General features: G+C 42.8%; 1 protein-coding gene across 3 annotated transcripts in view; it reads left to right on the plus strand.

The window, feature by feature from the left end:
- The window catches only part of EPB41L4A (erythrocyte membrane protein band 4.1 like 4A), a 199015-nt gene that overhangs the window by 107981 nt on the left and 72849 nt on the right, over positions 1-18185 (plus strand). For all 3 annotated transcript variants that reach the window (XM_029053855.2, XM_029053856.2, XM_029053854.2), the window contains exons 7-9: positions 5216-5303; positions 7603-7691; positions 9129-9192. In XM_029053855.2, the coding sequence (XP_028909688.1) occupies positions 5216-5303; positions 7603-7691; positions 9129-9192 (241 nt within the window). The remainder of the gene's footprint in view (positions 1-5215; positions 5304-7602; positions 7692-9128; positions 9193-18185) is intronic.

Below are 18185 nucleotides of genomic sequence, written 5' to 3' on the forward strand. Positions count from 1 at the left end.
AAGGTTGTGTGTGGACAGGGCAAATACAGAATTGTCATTCACCAAATCCCACACCTCTTTGGATGAGAGGCCACCTTGTGAAGCATGACGGTGGGTTAGGTTCTGAACAAAGAAATGCTTCTTTCCACAGGCTGGGATAAGCAGATGACATTCATTCCCATAGGAAATTGTGCAGGCTGAAAATATCAGGAGGTTCAAGAGGGATTTTGATAAATTCATGGATGAGAGGTTCCTAATGGGTTTCTAGAGGGAAAGTTAGAAATGTGGAGAGGTAAACCCAGTGTGGGCAGGGGCTGTTTCTCTTTATTGCAGAATTATACTTTCCAAGTGCTTAATATGGTGCTCTGTACACAGTAAGTGCTCAATAAATACGATTGAATGAAAAGGTGGGGACATTAGAGTGTCCATGTCCTACCATTAGGATGGATATCAAGGAGGAAAGCCATCATCCTATTCCTGCAAGCCACCTGCTGTCACTGTTGAAGACAGAATTGGGATGACTGGACTATTGGGCTGATCCAGTAATGGCATTGCTTAAATTCTTAATTAACAGCCTATGTTTTACAGTTGTAATTTAATTACAGTTATCTTGGTTACAGCCTCAACACTGATTAAGTTTGTTTTATTGCTTTTTCGGTATCATTCCCTTCTAAATTTAATTGGTTTCAGATCAATGATTGTGTAAGAAAAAATGCAGAGTTAATCTGGTCAGAGAAAGTGTTTGCTTAAAGGCTCTATTTCACTGGGTAGAACTAGGAGTTAATTGGTGAATTGCAATTAGGAAAGCCAAGCTCTCCATCTTGTATCAGTGTGTGCCAGAATCCACTCCACCCTGATTATGGAGTCCTTCATTTCACATTCTCTCTTGAAGTGGATGTTAGAGTGTGCTTGTTATAGCATTATGGAGGTTAATGAGGTTAGGGTATTTGAGAAAGATAATCCTGGCAGAAGTTTTGCAACAGTGCTGTATTATGAAATTATCTTGTGGAAAAAGATCTGATACTTTTAAAAAAATCTAATATGATTGGGTTTATGCAGTGAAAGATTTCAATTATCCAGTACAGAGGGTCAGAGGAGGTTCAGGAAACAGTGGGAGGGCAGCATCTCCCTGCCAGGTCCACTTCCTTGACGTCTTATAGGGAGGGTCTCATCAGTGCCTGCCTTAACTCTTTGGTGGCTTTCTACTGAGGAGTTAGGGTAAGATTGATTTTAGCCCCTTGGTGAACTTATTCTCAGCAGGGGCCTGAGGGAGTCCGAGTTGAGTAAATTGTTGAATCAGAGTTGTGAAATTACACAAAACCCTGCATGTAATTTTTAGTTTCATAGGAAAGAGGTGGTGGTCAAACTCATATATTGGGTAGAAGAGACAGCCATTTGACTTTTTTTTAAAATGATATTTAGGTGCTTACACCTGTACTAAGCACTGGGGTAGACATGAGACAATCAGGTTGAACACAGTCCCTTTCCCAAATAGGACTCACAGTCTTAATCCCCCTTTTACAGATGAGGTAACTGAGGCACAGAGAAGTGAAGGGTTTTGCCCAAGGTCACAAAGCAGACAAGTGGCAGAGACAGGATTCGAACCCAGGTCCTCTGACTCCCAGGCCCACACTCTTTCTACTAAGCCACTCTGCCTCGTGACCAAGGACAGAAAAATGGGTAACAAGAACATAAGATATTGTCATTCCTGGAATTCCCAGTTATAATGCCCTTTTATGTGATAGCGCTGTTGAATTTTAGTGCAAGTATTTATCGCCCTTTCTTACTCTGAGGTAACTCTTTGATTAATGGTGTGACAGAGGACTGGCTCGTACTTAGAGAAGCAGCATGACTTAGGGGAAAGAGCATGGGTTTGGAAGTCAGAAGTCGTGGGTTCTAACCACAACTCTGCCATTTGTCTGCTGTGTGACCTTGGGTCAGCCACTTAACTTCTCTGTGCCTCACTTACCTCATCTGTAAAATGGGGATCAAGACTGTGAGCCCCACGTGGGACAACCTGATTACCTTGTATCCCCCCAGGGTTTAGAACAGTGCTTGGCACATAGTAAGCACTTAACAAATACCGTGATTATTATTATTATTGTTATTCAGTGGAAATACGATAATTTTATCTTTCCTTGGCATCTCTGGCTGGCAATCAGGTAATCCTGCCCCATCCCTATTTCAAACCTCCATGTCATGACCATTTGAATTTTTTTCCATTTCCTCACCACGCATGTTTAACCCTCCCTCCACCACACCCCTGCATCCTTTACAGGCCATCCTCACCACCCTCCTTACCCAAAGCCACTTTGAAAATTACTTTTTAAAACATGTCAAAAACTTCCCAACCACAGCTCCTGGGACTGTCACCTCTGTGGGGGTTAGGATGGGATTGGGGGGGGTGGGGGCTGAGGGGGAGGTGTTAATGGTGGAAACAGTCCTCTCTCAGGTCTCCTTCCCCATTCCAGTTTGGCTCAATTCCTCGATTTCAAGAGTTGCAAGCCAGGAAGGGACTTTCTGTGGCTGCAATGGTGAAACATGTTCTATAAAAATAATTTTGAGAGTGACACCAGGTGCGAGGGTGGAAACTGGGGGAGTAAGGTAAACCATTTTATAATCTCCAAGAAGGTGAGAGGGAGTTTCAAGTGGGGTGGGCGAGGGGAAAGAGGGGGTAGGAGAGGGCAAAAGAGGGGGGAGAAGGCAGCGTTACATGGTCACCAGCCGGAGATGGCTATTTCACTTCCACTGACATAGAAGTCATTTACCCTGTTATGGAACTATTTGAGCTCCTGTACTTTCAGGGGTTTTCAATATATTTATGTAGTTGCAGACTTACTCCATCAGTCCACTCAATATTTATTAGCGCTTTTTATGTGCAGAGCACTATACTAAGCACTTAGGAGAGTACAGTACAACAGAATTAGCAGACACGTAAATTGAGGACTTTAAGATCCTCAGTTTCTTAATCTTGGGAGTGCACTGATGCACTTTGCATCCTTTCAGTGAGAAATGGCACTTCGCCTAGCATTTTTTTACTTAACTTGGAACCAGTTAAAAGAGCTAAACGTGATATAGGTCAGACGGATGGCTCATCCAACCCAGGATTCTGTCTTTTTCAATGGCAACAGGGTACTTGGATGATGTGTGATGGTAGCCCCTTTTGCCCTCAGTCCTCACAATTACCATCTACCATCCCTACCTTTCCCCTCTACAACCCTAACTTCCCTCTAATAACCCATTCCCAGATCTCTCATCCATGAATTTATCCAAGCCCCTCTTGAGACTTTTGATACTTTCCACCTACACTACTTCCTGTGGGAATGAATTTCATGTTTATCACCCTCTGTGTGAAGAAGTGTTATCTTTTGTTTACTTTGACCCTACTCCATTCTGGTATTGTGGGATGAGGTGAACAATTTCATGTTCATCCTTTTTAAACCCATTGTGATTTTGTAGACTTCAGTCTTGTCCTTCAGTTTGAATCCTTAGGGACTGGAAGGTTCTCGGCAGCTTTTAAATATCACGTCTTCAACCATGACTTACTGCTGTGAGTCAGGGAGCCCATCTCCCTTCAACTAACAAGGAAAGGGAAAGATGAAGAAATGGAGCCTTAAATCACTGCTTTCTCCCAAGAGCTTTTGCAGGCATGAATAAAGCTTAATCCAAGTTTGACCCAGCCTAACCATCAGCAAGAATAAGAGGGTCACTTGATGATGCTTTCACCCCAAGGAGAAATCAAGTTTCAGGAAGAAGAGTTTGCCAATCCTGTCCCTTCACCTTATATTTTTATGAAGGAAGGACTTTCAGCCCTGCCAGCCCCTCCCCCTTTTAAGTGCACCTTATCCATAAACTCCTATTTCTTAGAGTGCTAATGAAGAATTATCAAGCAGGAAGGGTAGTACTCTTGGTGTGGTTCTACCTGGATAAGGCCCCACCTGTTTTGCAAGTCCTTCAAAGAAGGAGATTCTACTTCTCCCCTCCCATCCCAGGAATCCCATTCCAGTGTTTATCCACCCTTATTATTAATGAGATTCTTATGTCAAACTTAATCCTTTTTGTGGCAACCCCAGCTCATTTCCTCTTGTTCCACTTGAACTTGGAGAGCAGTTGGTCACCATCATCTCTATGAAGGACATTCTAAGCCCACTTCTTGGCCTTCTCTCCTTTCCATTAAATAGCTAACTGAAAGAGAATAGACCGAGTTATTTCATTGTGCTTATCCATGTGATCTGGGGTGGGGAGAAGAGAGACAGAGTTTCTTTAGCTGAAATTAACCAGGTGATTGTGAAAAAGATGTTTGGGTTTTTTGGGTTTTTTTGAGAGGGGAGTCCAAATTATGCCAAATGACTATCTGCGTGTCTCCTATTCCCTCTGGGTGACCCCGAGGGATCAGAGACAGATTTAGCCTCTTCACATGGAATGTGGTGTGGTTTGGGGGGCAGATTTCAAGGCTCTCGGGAGCCTTTATTTCAGAGGGAAGAAGAAACCTACATGCATACCCAAGGTTGCATCCACTCTAAAATACACAAATCCGGAGATATGTCATAATAATGATGGTATTTGTTAAGTGCTTAATATATGTCAGGCACTGTTCTAAGCGCTGGGATAAATGCCAGTTAATCAGGTTGGACACAGTCTCTGTCCCACATGGGGCTCACAGTCAAGCACTAATTGCTGATGTGCTTCAGGATCCGTACACCTTGTCCCCCAAATTAACATCTGACAAATCAATTCTCTCCCATCCCCCTCCTCCCCAGAGTTGTTCCAATCTGCTCTCCCCTGTTTTTCAGCAGTTTGATGATAAATTTGTGGCTGTGAAAAAATTCCCACCAAAAAATACTACAACCACCACCTTTTAGGGGTTTTAGACCTTAGGATTCCATTCATTCAATGGTATTTATTGAGCACTTATTGTGTGCACAGCACTCTACTAAGCTCTTGGAATGGGGATTTGTCATGTATGCTTGGGACATTCTTATTCCAGTGGCAAGGAAGGATTTAGAAGCTGAAGTTGACAGAAATTTAGCTCCGTAATGTGACCTATAAAAATATTTTAGTGAAAAGCACTCTGCCTTACCCGGAAGTCCAAGAAAAGAATGTTTTCAATGGAAAGACTTGAGTTTTAATTCACCGGGGGGAAGGGAATATTCCGTGTCATCCACGTGACAGGGATTAAGATGGTCGATTTCAGTGACATAAGAAAATTATCATTTCTTTCCTATCCTGGTTACAGGGGCCAGGTTCCTTCTGAGGCTGAAATGAATTACTTGGGAACTGCCAAGACCTTAGAGATGTATGGTGTTGACCTTCACCCTGTCTATGTGAGTACCATCTCATGTCAACATTTTAAGCTAGAGATCCTCTGCTAATACCTTTCCCCCCCACCTGGAACACTTTCCTCTCTAAGTTTCAGCAAAGCTTGCCCCTCCCTGCCGCCAGAGCCCTTCTCAAAAACCATTTCCTTCAGAGAGAATTCCTTAATTAATTCTTCCACCTTCCCATTCATACCATCCCCGAAGCTGTCTCAGCACTCTTATGTCCTTATATGTTTATTTGCTCTTGAGGTTATTGATGCAGGGATCGTGCCTACCAACTCTACTGTATTGTCCTCTCTCCAACGCTTAGTACAGTGCTCTCTCTGTACAAAGTAAGCACTCAATAACTACCACTGATTGATTATTTACACACTTGTGTGTATTATTTGCCTTTATTTTCATATTCTAATACTTGTTTATTGCTGGTTGTTTCCTCCCATTAGGTTGAAAGCTCTTTAAGGGCAAGGATTGAATCCTGTGTGTTTTTTATTCTGTATTCATTCATTCAGTTTTGTTTATTAAGCCCTTATTGTGTGCAGAGGACTGTACTAAGCACTTGGGAGAGTACAATATAATACTAAACAGACACATTCCCTACCCACAACGAGTGTATTCACCCCAAGGGTTTAGTTTGGTGCCCTGCACAGAGTAAGCGCCTAAATAACATTCATGATGATATAAAAAAGGAACACTGTGTTTATGCTGTTTAAAATTCAGATGATATTTTTACACCTCTGTTAACCAAATTCAGAACAGAGTTTGCCTATGAGAACTGGCATTAAACTGATTCTTAACTAAGGAATTTTAATGAGTTTTGCATGGAAGCGTGATTGTATTTCCACTTGTGGCAGACAATTAACTAGGCTTGGAAACATAATCTGGATAACAGCTCTAACAGATTTAATCTGGGTCAAAACCAGATGAAATCTGATTATACTTGATTGCCCTCAGACAGAAAATATGAAAATACTTTGAGAGGGTGACTTGGTGGCTAAAAAATATTCAAAAAAGTCATTTCATAAATGAAGAGCAGGTGAGCTGCAGCCTCTAGAAAAACAGGTCATTTACTTTTCAAAGTGCAGGTTCTGAAGGAGTGGTGGATAACTGCATACTTTCTTCAGGCTTGAACAGAATTTGAGGGATTGTTTGATCAGCAAGAGATTTGAGTAAATATGCACATCTGGATCTACAACACATTCTTGGGGGTAGTTCTGTTCCTTCACCCTACTAATTAATCATCCTAATGGCCCATCCTCCTGTAATCTGACAGAGAAGGCTTGAATGTCCCTCTTTATATTTTTAATTCAATTTAAGATTAGTACTGCGTATCCATGCTGGGTATTTCAAAAAGTTCCCAAACCCAGAAGAAAACCCCCCTCTGACCAGGAGTGCCAGTTTTTCATTCCAAGGGGGGACAGATTTGGGGCTAGGGTCTCCAAGGGGTGGGGCGTAGACACAGCCAGGCCCAGGGAGGTGGAGACACACACACACACACACACACACACACACACTTTCTCTATCTCTCTCTTCCTCCTTCTTTTCCCCCCGACAAAAGGTGGATAAAAGTATTGCCTTGAACATGGAGACACCCAAACACAAACTGAGACATATATGCTGTAAGACAAGTTCATCTCCAAAAAGGAATTTGACATTCAGCGAGTAAATATATGCAAAGGCATAGCACATCTTTTTGACACAAAGAGACCACTCTCTTGCACATGTGCTCGCTCTCTCAGAATCTCAAGCCTCCAGCTTCTGTTTTAAAATTAAGCAGTCATTCCAAAACCAGAGGCTTGAGTGCTCATTTCTAAAATCAAATTTGAGCATCCAGTAGTGCTGGTCAGTCACTGAAATTTCTCCTGTGGGTCCGTGGTTTTTTTTCCCCTTATGAATAAAATGTCTAAATAGCACCTGACTCTTAAAACCCCCAAATACATGCAAATGTCCTGAGAATAATGTATTTCTTGCTCTTAACTTGGGTGAGCGGAGGGTTGGGGAGGAATGTCAATTTTTAGTAGCGATCAATGAATTGGGGTTAATTTAGAGGGTACATTCAGTGATCATGTTGGTATCCTCTTAGAAATGGCTTTGTGAAATTGCCATAAAGCACAGCAACACCCCCATATAAGCATTAAAGTGAAGACGTCTGGAGTCTTGGTTTAAATAACTTTTTTGCAGCCTTTGAACAGTTTCTGGCAAGCTACCTCTGTGAAAGTCTTCACTCTGACACCCTGCTTGCAGAACTGACTTTCAAAATAATGTATGAGTTGAGTGTAAATAACAAAGCATTTGTTTGTGTTTGCAGGGAGAAAGCAAGTCTGAATATTTCTTAGGCTTAACTCCTGTGGGTGTTGTCGTCTACAAGAATAAAAAACAAGTAGGGAAGTATTTCTGGTAAGTGCAACTGAAGAGTATAGTATATTCACTGTTTTTTTTTCCTCAGTTGCTTTCAAACAAATGTTTGTTGAATCAATTTCCTGACAGTTGAACCAGACAGTATTCATTCTGTGGACTTCATTCTTTTTTTCCCTATGGTATTTGTTAAGTGCTTACTGTGTGCCAAGCACTGTACTAAGTGCTGGGATAGATGCAAGATAATAAGGTCGGGCACAGTCCATGCCCCACGTGGGTAACCATTGGAGATTTTTGAAGAGTGGAGAGATGTTTGCAGAACGATGTCTTAGAAGAAATGATCTGGGCAGCAGAGTGAAATAGTGACCAGAGAGAGAGTGATCAGGCTGAAGAGACTAATGAGAAGGCTGGAGCAGTAATCTAGTCATGATATGATGAATGCCTGGAGTGGCGTAGTGGCAATCTGGAAGAAGAAGATCACAGTCTGGGCTCCAGAAATGTTGTGGAAAAACTGGCAGGATTTGGCAAAAGAGTGGATATGCAAGTTGAGTGGGAGGAGTCGAGCATAATGCCAATGTCATGGGCTTGGAAGACAGAGTGTGGTGTCTTCTGTCTAAAGGTTTGAGCTGTCATTGCTGTTAGGGATCTTCAATCTGGAAAGACAGACTGGCATTATTTCAGGGTATAGACAAGGCCAATTCAGAATCAGAGAATATGAAAGAGTTGGTTTCTTGCCCTGGTGGAGCCCGCTGTCTAGCGGGGGGAAAAAAGAGACTGAGAAGAAGTCTCAGAGAGACTAGAGAGATAGGAGGAGAACCACGAGAGGACAGTGTCAGTGAAGCTAAGGAATGTTAGCCAAGAGGATTTTGATAAATTCATGGAGCTAGGTCCACGATGAGCATAGGAGCATTGTGGCTAGGTTCATTACTAGCCATGAGATAGCTGTTCCTCCACATCATCCACCCACTGTTGGAGTCACTATACTGGGCTGAATGGGCCAACTCTGCTGTATCATGCTCTCTCAAGCTCTTACTACAGTGCTCTCACACAGTAAGTGCTCCATACCACTGATCAATCGACTGTAGTTTGGCCCAGTTAGTTGTTATGCTATTATGACCGTAATCACAGTACTGAATTATATTGCAAAATACTAGAATCAAATCCTCCTCATGTTAACTGGATATAAGGAAATAGTTTGAATTATGTTTTAAAGGGATGAAGCTTAGAGAAAGAATCTGAGAGCTATCCAAAAGGGAAGACCGCCCTGTACATTAGAGAAGGTGAAAGCTTCCTGCCAGAGGACTGTGAAGAAAAGTTGGGGGAGGGGAATCAAGAACAAAACCCTAAGGATCATGCAAAGAGAATGTGGAGTATTCTGGGACACCCAACAATTACTGTAGTGAACTATGTTAAAATCAACATTACTCAGTCCTTTTCCTTTGAAAGTTGAGTCTTTTAAACCGTGTCTCTTATTTTCAGGCCTCGGATTACAAAGGTTCACTTCAAGGAGACGCAGTTTGAACTTAGAGTGCTGGGAAAGGATGTAAGTGTGCATTTTAACACCTAGAGTGAGAGAACATGTCTCCAAGCCTGTCTGATCATTTGCAGCCCCAAACACATTGTGAAATGAAGCTTTTTTTTTTTTTTCTCATGGGGTGCAGAAAACATCTGTGCATGTTAATTGATTCCTGAGAGCATCTCTTCTTTGTGGGAGGGGAAGTGGCGAGTAGGTTGAGGGCGAAACAGTGGGATGAAGAATGGCAAATGGAGAAAGGCCTTTTTCACCCGAGCTGGAAAACTCTTTTAGGGCAGAGAGGAGTGGAGTCTGATAACCTTTCTTAACGTAATTATCCCTCCTGAGCTGTCAGCGAGGCTGATAATTGGAATATTAGAAAGATGCAGATTCATGTACAAACGAGTCCTAATTTTTCCTTTAAAGCAAATGAAGCATCAAAGAAGAGAGAGCACATTGGCTGTTTGAGGGCATTTCGGTGGAGCAGATAGCACAGTAAATTGCTTGGCGCTTTTTCAACTGTTAACAGGGTGGAAGGGGTGGGGGTTGGACTGGGATGGGAGGGAACTGTGGAAAGGGAACGGGAGACTGCAGAGTGAAAATGCTGACATTTGTTTCCTTGGTGTGGTGAGGCCTTCCAACACTGTGCTGGTAATGGGCCCAGTATTCAATAGGCCCTAAACTAGACGCTTCATGCCTTGACAGGTAATTTTTAGGAAACCAGTCAAAAGAATGCATGGGTGTGAGCTTTCCTTTTAATCTACCTCTGAAGATAATGTTCCCTTGAAGTCCTATTACTGTAATCCAAATGTTTATAGGGAGGTAAATGAAAATTCCCTCTTGTGTTCAGTACTTGATGATTTCTCTACTACAAAGACTGAAGGCTGACTTATCTTACTTTCTAATTAAATACTTGTTATAAAACGTAAGCACAGTCATCCTCAGACATGTGTGAATAGACACACAAGGAAAAGACCCGTTTGTTTGTCCCAAGCACTTAGTACAGTGCTCTGCACACAGGAAGCGCTCAAGAAATGCAATTGTTTGATTAATCTGTCACCAAATTTGACATATTACCAGAACGTGAGTTTTTTAAGAAAACAAAACTTCCCATCCAGAGATTCATTTATGACATTAAAAATCCAGGAGCATTTCCTTGTGGGCAGGGGATGTGTCTTTTCTCTTGTGTTGTACTCTCCCAAGCGCTTTGTACAATGCTCTGCACACAGTAAATGCTCAATAAATACAGTTGATTTGAAATACAGAAAAGTTTACCAGCAGCCTCCTTTTTTGGTGGGGAGGATTTCTTTGGGGTGAATGTGCTGCTTGCCAAACTACCTACCTCAAACTACTGCAGCCCTTACTTAAATTGGTTTCCTAAGGCCTTGGACAGTAGTCAGTCAAGTGGACTTCATGACCTCTGGAGTTAAATAATGCTCTTGACACCTGCATCTCTGCTATCCAGAGCTGGGCTCAGGATAGCAAACAGAAAAATCTGTGGACTCATCTGAACTCCACAGGATTTGTTTATGTGAGAGAGAAATGGATTGCTCCAATGATTGGATAGGATAACTTAACTTTTAAAAATTGGACTGAGTTGAAACAAAGTGCCAACCCTACCAAACAGTGGCTGTGGTCATGGGATAATCTTTACTGCATCTGAAGTGTGGGAGAGGTCATATTTCAGCCACACCCACACACAGAGATTGTAATCACAATCAGTGACATCACCTTCAAAAATGAAAGGCAACTGTGTATGCATAAAGCTCTTTTGTTTTAAAAAGCTCTTAGCACACATCTCATTAACCCTTGTAAGATCGGAACATGTTAAATCTTATCATCCCTGTTGTAGAGATGGGGAAGCTGATTCCCAGGTGGACTAAAACCACCAATACTTTTTTTTTTTTTTAAGTCACAGTGGCATGAAGAGAGACTGGATCTCCTAATTCTCTTCCCCTGCTATAGCTTGTGTAATAAAACGCATACAGTGTCACCAGAGGAATTACAGTGCCAATACAATTGATTTTTTTAACCTCACTTCTGCATAATGAGGATGACTATCACATCCTATTTGTTTTCATCAAAAAATACAATCACAGCAGGCTCACCTATTAACAATTTTGGCTTTTCTAACCCCAGCCCTCACCAGTCCTTAGCTGCCAAAGAAGCTGCTGGCAAAGTTCCACAACTCCATGGCAATTTGACTTCCTGATGAAGTGACATTCCATGGCATCTGTGATAATGGATTTCCCAGGCATAAAGTTCGGCCCCACCTTCCTCGCTTGCATTCCCAACCTGCAGTTTCCTCACTCCCACCCCCCTTCGCTCATTCCCGACCTCTCTTGGCTCAGTGGCCCTCTGAGATAGAAAGAAAAGTCACAAGGGGTGGAAAGGCTAGAGAGAAGGGGAGATGAAATTGAGTTCAGAATGTGGGTGGGAAAGTCATATGACAGGAATGCGAGTGAGGGTGAAGAGAGGGGTTGACATAATGTACCATGTCAGGGAGAGTGATGTGAACTAATCAATCATATTTATTGAGCGCTTTCTATGTGTAGAGCACTGTACTCAGTGTTTGGGAGAGTGCATTACAACAGAGTTGGTAGACATGTTCCTGGTCTGCTGCCCAGATCATTTTTCTACAAAAATGTTTAGGACATGTTTCCCCACTCCTCAAGAAGCTCCAGTGGTTGCCCATCCACCTCTTCATCAGACAAAAACTCCGCACCGTTGGCTTTAAAGCAGTCAGTCACCTTCCCCTCTCCTAGCTCATCTCGCTACTCCTATTACAATCCAGACTACACACTTGGCTCCTCTAATGCTAACCTTCTCGTTGTACCTCGATCTCACCTATCTCGCTGCCAACCCTTTACCCACATCCTCCCTCTGGCCTGAATGCCGTCCCTCCTCGAATCTGACAATTATTCTCCTCCTCCTTCAAAGCCTTATTGGAGGCACATCTCCTCCAAGAGACCTTTCCTGACTAAGCCTCCCTCTCCTCTTCTTCCACTCCCTTCTTCGTCGCCCTGACTTGCTCCCTTTAGTCATCCCCCCTCCCAGCCCCTCAGCAGTTATTTACATATCTGTAATTTATTTTAATTTCTGTCTTCTCCTCTAGACTCTAAATTTATGGGCAGGGAATGTGTCTATCATTATACTGTACTCTCCCGAGTGCTTAGTACAGTGCTCTGCACACAGTAAGTGCTCAATAAATATGATTGAATGACAGTCCAGCAACTTTGCTGTTGGTAGTTCACATCTTGAATTGATAGTTGTTTGTTTGCTTTCTGTGGTGACAGGGAGGGTTCGGAACAGAACCATAGTTTAACCTTGCACCAGGCTATTTCAAAAGCTAAAAACAATTGTTTTGGTGGGTGTTTATTTTCAACTCTGGTAGTTCCTGTTGCAAATCGTAGTCCAAAATGAACTGTTCAAAGAGGAAAAAAAAAACGCTTGCACATGTAAATATGACAGAATGGCAGAGGAAACCTGCTGTAGCTTAAACCGCCGAACCAAGGAATGCTGTCAAATACAGCTCAGTGTTGCCGCCTGGGATTGTCTGGTTCAGACACCGCATCAGCGCCCCCCCCGCCCAAGCAGCTCCACAGGGAAGTTTCTGGCGAATACATATCCTTTCAAATTCCTTCTGCTGTTTGCATTCGAGGAGAAAGTGTAGGCGATGATAATGGTATTTATTGAGCGCTGACTGTGTGCAGAACACTGTACCAAGTGCTAAGGAGAGTACAAAAGAGTTGGTAGACACTTTCTCTGCCTACAGGGAGCTCACGGTCTAGAGGGGAGACCAGCATTAAAATAAATTACGGGTACGGACATAAGTGCTGTGGGACTAAGGGTGGAGTGAGTATCAAGTGCTTAAAGGGGACAGATCCAAGGGCATAGGTGATGCAGAAGGAAGCGGGAGAGGGGAAATGAGGGTTTAGTTGGGGAAGGCTTCTTGGAGGTGCCAAACACTGTACTCAGCACTGGGAAAGATACAAGACAATCAGCTCAAATAGAGTTCCTGTCCTACACTGGGCTCCTGATCTAGGAGGTAGGGAGAGGAGGTTTCTTAGCCTCATATTACAAATACTACACTCTGGAAGAAGGTAGGGAAGCAGGTAAACTGGGGAGATTTAAAATCTGTCGTAGACTGTCTGTAAAAGTTGGTAATCCATTAGTGGCTAGACAAGAATTTTTCCAACCAAATTACTTCACTCCTTACTCAGAACTGCTGAGGAACGTTACAGTACAGATGGTAAATAGTTCTTATGCTCCACCCTGCAGGTAGTTGAATTTCAGTGGTGGGTGAAGGGAATGCGGTGAATGTGCTTCTGTTTGTGCAACATTGGGATGGTAAGGTTAGAATTCTAGCATTTTGTTGGTTTCATGGCCCCTTAATAGCAAGTCCAATGCATTCATCAGTGGGTTGTTGGGATGGGGTAGATTTTTTTAACTTTTGAATGATTTGTATTTTTACTTTTCAAGTATTATGTTGAAATACAGAATGAAAATTTAGTGAAACAAATCAAGTGAGCCTCACAAATGCATGTATTTTTGGGTAATGAAATGTACTGAAACACCACCTTCACATTTTATAAACTATCTTTGTTTCCATTTGGCATCATTTCCATTGGAATTGGCGGTGGTTTACTAAGAGACGGGCTTTGAATTTACTAGCCAGTATGAATTGATTCCTTATTACAGGCTGCAGGATGAATTAAATGGAAGGGAAATTTGGGTGACCAAAACATGTGCATCTCATAACAGGAAAGTGGACCATTTCTCAATAGTCTGGCTGCTCATTCTCAGTCTCTTTCACAGGTCCCTCCTCTGCCTCCCACCCCATAATTGTGGGAGTCCTTCAAGGCTCAATTTTGGTTCCCCCTTTATTCTCCATCTACATCCATTTCCTTGGAGATCTCATTCGCTCTCAGGGCTTCAACTACCATCTCTATGCAGATGATTCCCAGGCCTGATGATTCTGCAGTCTCGTATTTCCTCCTTCCTTCAGGACATCTCTAATTGGATATCCCACCAACACCTCAAACTTAACAGAACTCCTCATCTTCCCACCCAAAACCTGTCCTCCCCCTGACTTTCCCTTCACTGTAGACAACTCCACCATCCTCCCTGTCTCTCAAACCCATAACCTTGGCATTATCCTAAACTCATCTCTCTCTTCAACCCACATATTCAATGTCACCAAATCCTGTCAGTTTTACCTTCACAACATTGCCAAAATCTTCCCTTTCTTCTCCATCCAAACGTCTACCATGTTGAGCCAAGCACCTAACCTATCCTGCCTTGACTACTGCATCAGCCTCCTTACTGGACTCCCTGCTTTCTGTTTCTCTCCACCCCAGTCCATATTTCATTCTATCCAGATTTCTTTTTTTAAAAAGCCCAGTCCACATCTCCCCATTCCTTAAGGATCTCCAGTCGTTGCCCATCCACCTCTGCATTCATTCAATTGTATTTATTGAGTGCTTACTATGTGCAGAGCACTGTACTAAGCGCTTGGAATGTACAATTTGGCAACAGATAGAGACAATCCCTGCCCAACAATGGGCTCACAGTCTAAACGGGGGAGACAGGAACTCCTTACTACTGGCTTTAAAGCACTCTATCATGTTTCTCCTTCCTATCTCATCTTTCTTATTCCCTACTACAACCCAGCATGTTCTCTTTGCTTCTCTAACACCAAGCTACCTCGATCTCGACTATCTCGCCAACGATCCCTTACCTTTGCCCTGGAACCCCTTCCCCCTTCGTATCCAACAGACGATCAATCTCCCCACTTTCATTATTAAAATCACATCTCCTCCAAGAGACCTTCTCCAACTAAGCTCTCATTTCCCCAACTCCCTCTCCCTTCTGCCTCACCCTTGCACATGGATTTTTATCCTTTATTTACCCCACCCTCAGCCCCACGGCACTTACGTACATATCCGTAATTCATTTATATTAATGCCTGTCTCCCCCTCTAGACTGTTAGGTCCTTGTGGATAGGGAACATGTCTACTAACTCTGTTATATTGTACTCTCCAAAGTGCCTAGTACAGTGGTGGGCTCAAAGTAAGCGCTCAATATATTGATCGATTGATAGTCCTCCCACTGTCTAAATATCAAGTCACCTGACGCATAGGGAAGAGTTCTCCGGATGCTTTCTAGCCCTCTCTTTACACTGGGGTCAAGTTCTGAGAAAGGTAGTGTGTGTGAATCCATGGAAATCAGCCGCCTTTTAGCTGAATAAAAGAGGGGAAGAGTGTTTGCAGAACTCTTTAAGCTATGCAACCATATATGGTGATCATGTTAAGCGCTTACCGTGAGCAAAACATTGCAAAAGTATACACAGGTGGCAATGGTTGCTGTCCTTTGTGGGGGTGGGAGGTTGTGGGATGGCGGCTCACCATCGTAGGCATGAGATGGGTACAGCAAGAGTGGCTTTAAGCTGTTATGGGCAGTTGACAAACTTTTCATTTGGGGACATTCACTTCCTCCTTTCTAGTGCTGATGGTATTGCCAATAAAACCTGTAGCCTGGCTGTTCCAAAGGGGCTTGGGCCCCCAAACACATCACCAGGGAATTCAGCGATGCAGAAGAACTCGTAACCCTTCTGGTTCAAAAGGGATCCGTATTAACTGCTCTGAGAAAGGGAAGAAAGAGACTAAAGTTAAAGACCCAGCAAGAGTTTAGCAAATCTCATTTTGCACTATTTTCTCTCTACTCCTTTGTAGCTCACTCACCAGGAACCTGTCAACCACCCACTGTGCTGTCTGAATTTTTCACGTTTGATACGTACAAACCTGTGTGCTCACTGAATGGTAGACCTTGTTTGAGATGACAGGAAGTGTCTTGTTCTGAACTTTTATCCTTCACTACCCTCTCACCCATCATCTCACACACCACCTAACTTCTTCACCCTCTATCAGTAGTAGTGGAGTGTTTAATTTTCAAGTGCAAAGAGTAAAATTCAAATTCTTAACTAAATGAATAACTTTATCTGCAAATGCTCAGTACTGTCCTGTAAATTGTATAACAAAGGTTTTGTTTAGATGAATATCTTTGGAGGGGCAAACATTTTACATAAGTGTTCCTTGGACATTATCAATCAATCAGTGTTATTTATTGAGTGCTTATTGTGCAGAACACTATACTAAGCACTTGGAAGAGTACAATAAAACAGCTTCCCTGCCCCACAGCAAGCTTACAGTCTACAGGGGGAGATTATTAATGCTACTCTTCTTTGGGCTTGATAATATTCTATCAACTATTTGGGTGAGCTGGTGGAATGGGATAGACAAAGCATGTAAGGCATGATGGTATAAGTTATGAATAATCACAAGCAGCAACAATCTGGTCTTAAACTCCCTCTAGACTGTAAGCTCCTCCTCTAGACTGTAACTTCATTGTGGGCGGGGAATGTGTCTATTTATTGAATTGTACTCGCCCAAGTGTTGAGTGCAGTGCTCTGCACACAGTAAGTGCTCAATAAATACTATTGACTGATTGATTGAGCTTTATTGTTTGGAAGAAATCAGTTAGAGTCAAGTGTGGAAATAGCTTGGCAAATGCTTATATTTGGAGTAGCTTGGAACAAACTTTTGCAATTATGTTGCTGCTCATCTTTTTGCAGCCAAGTTGCATTGTGTTATTTGGATGCTCCTCTTTTAGTAGCATTAGTAATAGTAATTATTGAATGCCCACTGGGTGAAATATTCTGTACTGAGTACTTGGGACACACATAACAAGCAAGAGACATATTCCCTGCCTACAAGGAGCCTATACTCTAATAGGGGGAGACAGCCATGTAAGTATTTACAAAAGGAAGGAAATAATCAAGCAATACACACTGGAATAAACGTAGATGCAAAAGTCCTGAGGCAGAGCAGAAGTAAGTAGGTAAATGCTAGAGAAGCCTGATGGCTTTGTATGAATTTAAGTTGGGAATGAATCGGGTGTAACGTTGGAGGAAGTGTGCTGTGCTGCTGGTAAAACAGTGGTAAAAGGCCAGGCCCACCTCCCCACCTATCCTACCCTACCAACTCTGGATCCTCGGACCACTCCTGCCATTTTCTCTAGGAGGGAATGTGGAACAGATGGTTGGTTTCCTATATCTGTCTTTTTTGCCCTTTATTTAGCTTTTGGGACCCTCAGCCAGTAGTTGAATAAACGACAAACAGTAAGCTGGTTAAAGACTTGTATGTGAATGGACTAGTCATTTGAACATGCTAGATGTAATTAGGAAAATTTGGGAGGCTCTCTTGTTCCTTTAGACCATTTGCATCCAAGGTGGGGTGGAAAACTGGAATTCTTACCACTGTGAAACACCTTTCATACTTCTAAACCCCTTTACACTGATGGTTTAACAACAACATCAGCACACAGTGGTCAGGTCTCCACTAGCCCCTTCATTCCCCCGACCTCCCAAAAGGAGAATAAGGCAGTTTTGTGCAGAGTTAAACAAAAACTCTGGGCTGATTCAAGCACAAGTGGGTGTTTTTCATTAGCTTGTTCATTTAATTGCCTGAGTTCTTTGTCTGGCTATTTAGAGGCCTGAACAATGTGCCACTAAATGGAACTAATTAAGGGACTAAAAGTGGCTTTCACCATATTGTCTTAGAGCAGGGGTCTGGAACCTATGGCTCGGTAGCCACATCTGGCTCTCCTTGGAATCAAATGTGACTCTTGCATTTCGGGGCCCACCCACCGACTTGGGACCTTGAGAGTGATGCCACCAGTTTAGCCTCCACAGCAAAACAAAATCTAGGCAGGAAGCAGCTGGGCCACCCCACCCCTTTGAGTGGAAAAAGGGTTGATGGGGAGTCAAGACGGTAGCTCTCGTTACTCAGAGGATGTTGCCTGAGTGAACCTTAGATGCAATAGTAGCGTTGAGGTTGGCCAGCCGGAATAGGCAGGGCTGGAGACTCCCTACACAATGATAATAATAATAATTGTGTTATTTGTTAAGCACTTACTATGTGCTGTGTGGGGCTGGGAGTGTGGTGAGTCTAAAAATCCTTAAG

Source organism: Ornithorhynchus anatinus, chromosome X3, assembly GCF_004115215.2.
Source record: "Ornithorhynchus anatinus isolate Pmale09 chromosome X3, mOrnAna1.pri.v4, whole genome shotgun sequence".
NCBI classification, from domain to species: Eukaryota; Metazoa; Chordata; class Mammalia; order Monotremata; family Ornithorhynchidae; genus Ornithorhynchus; species Ornithorhynchus anatinus.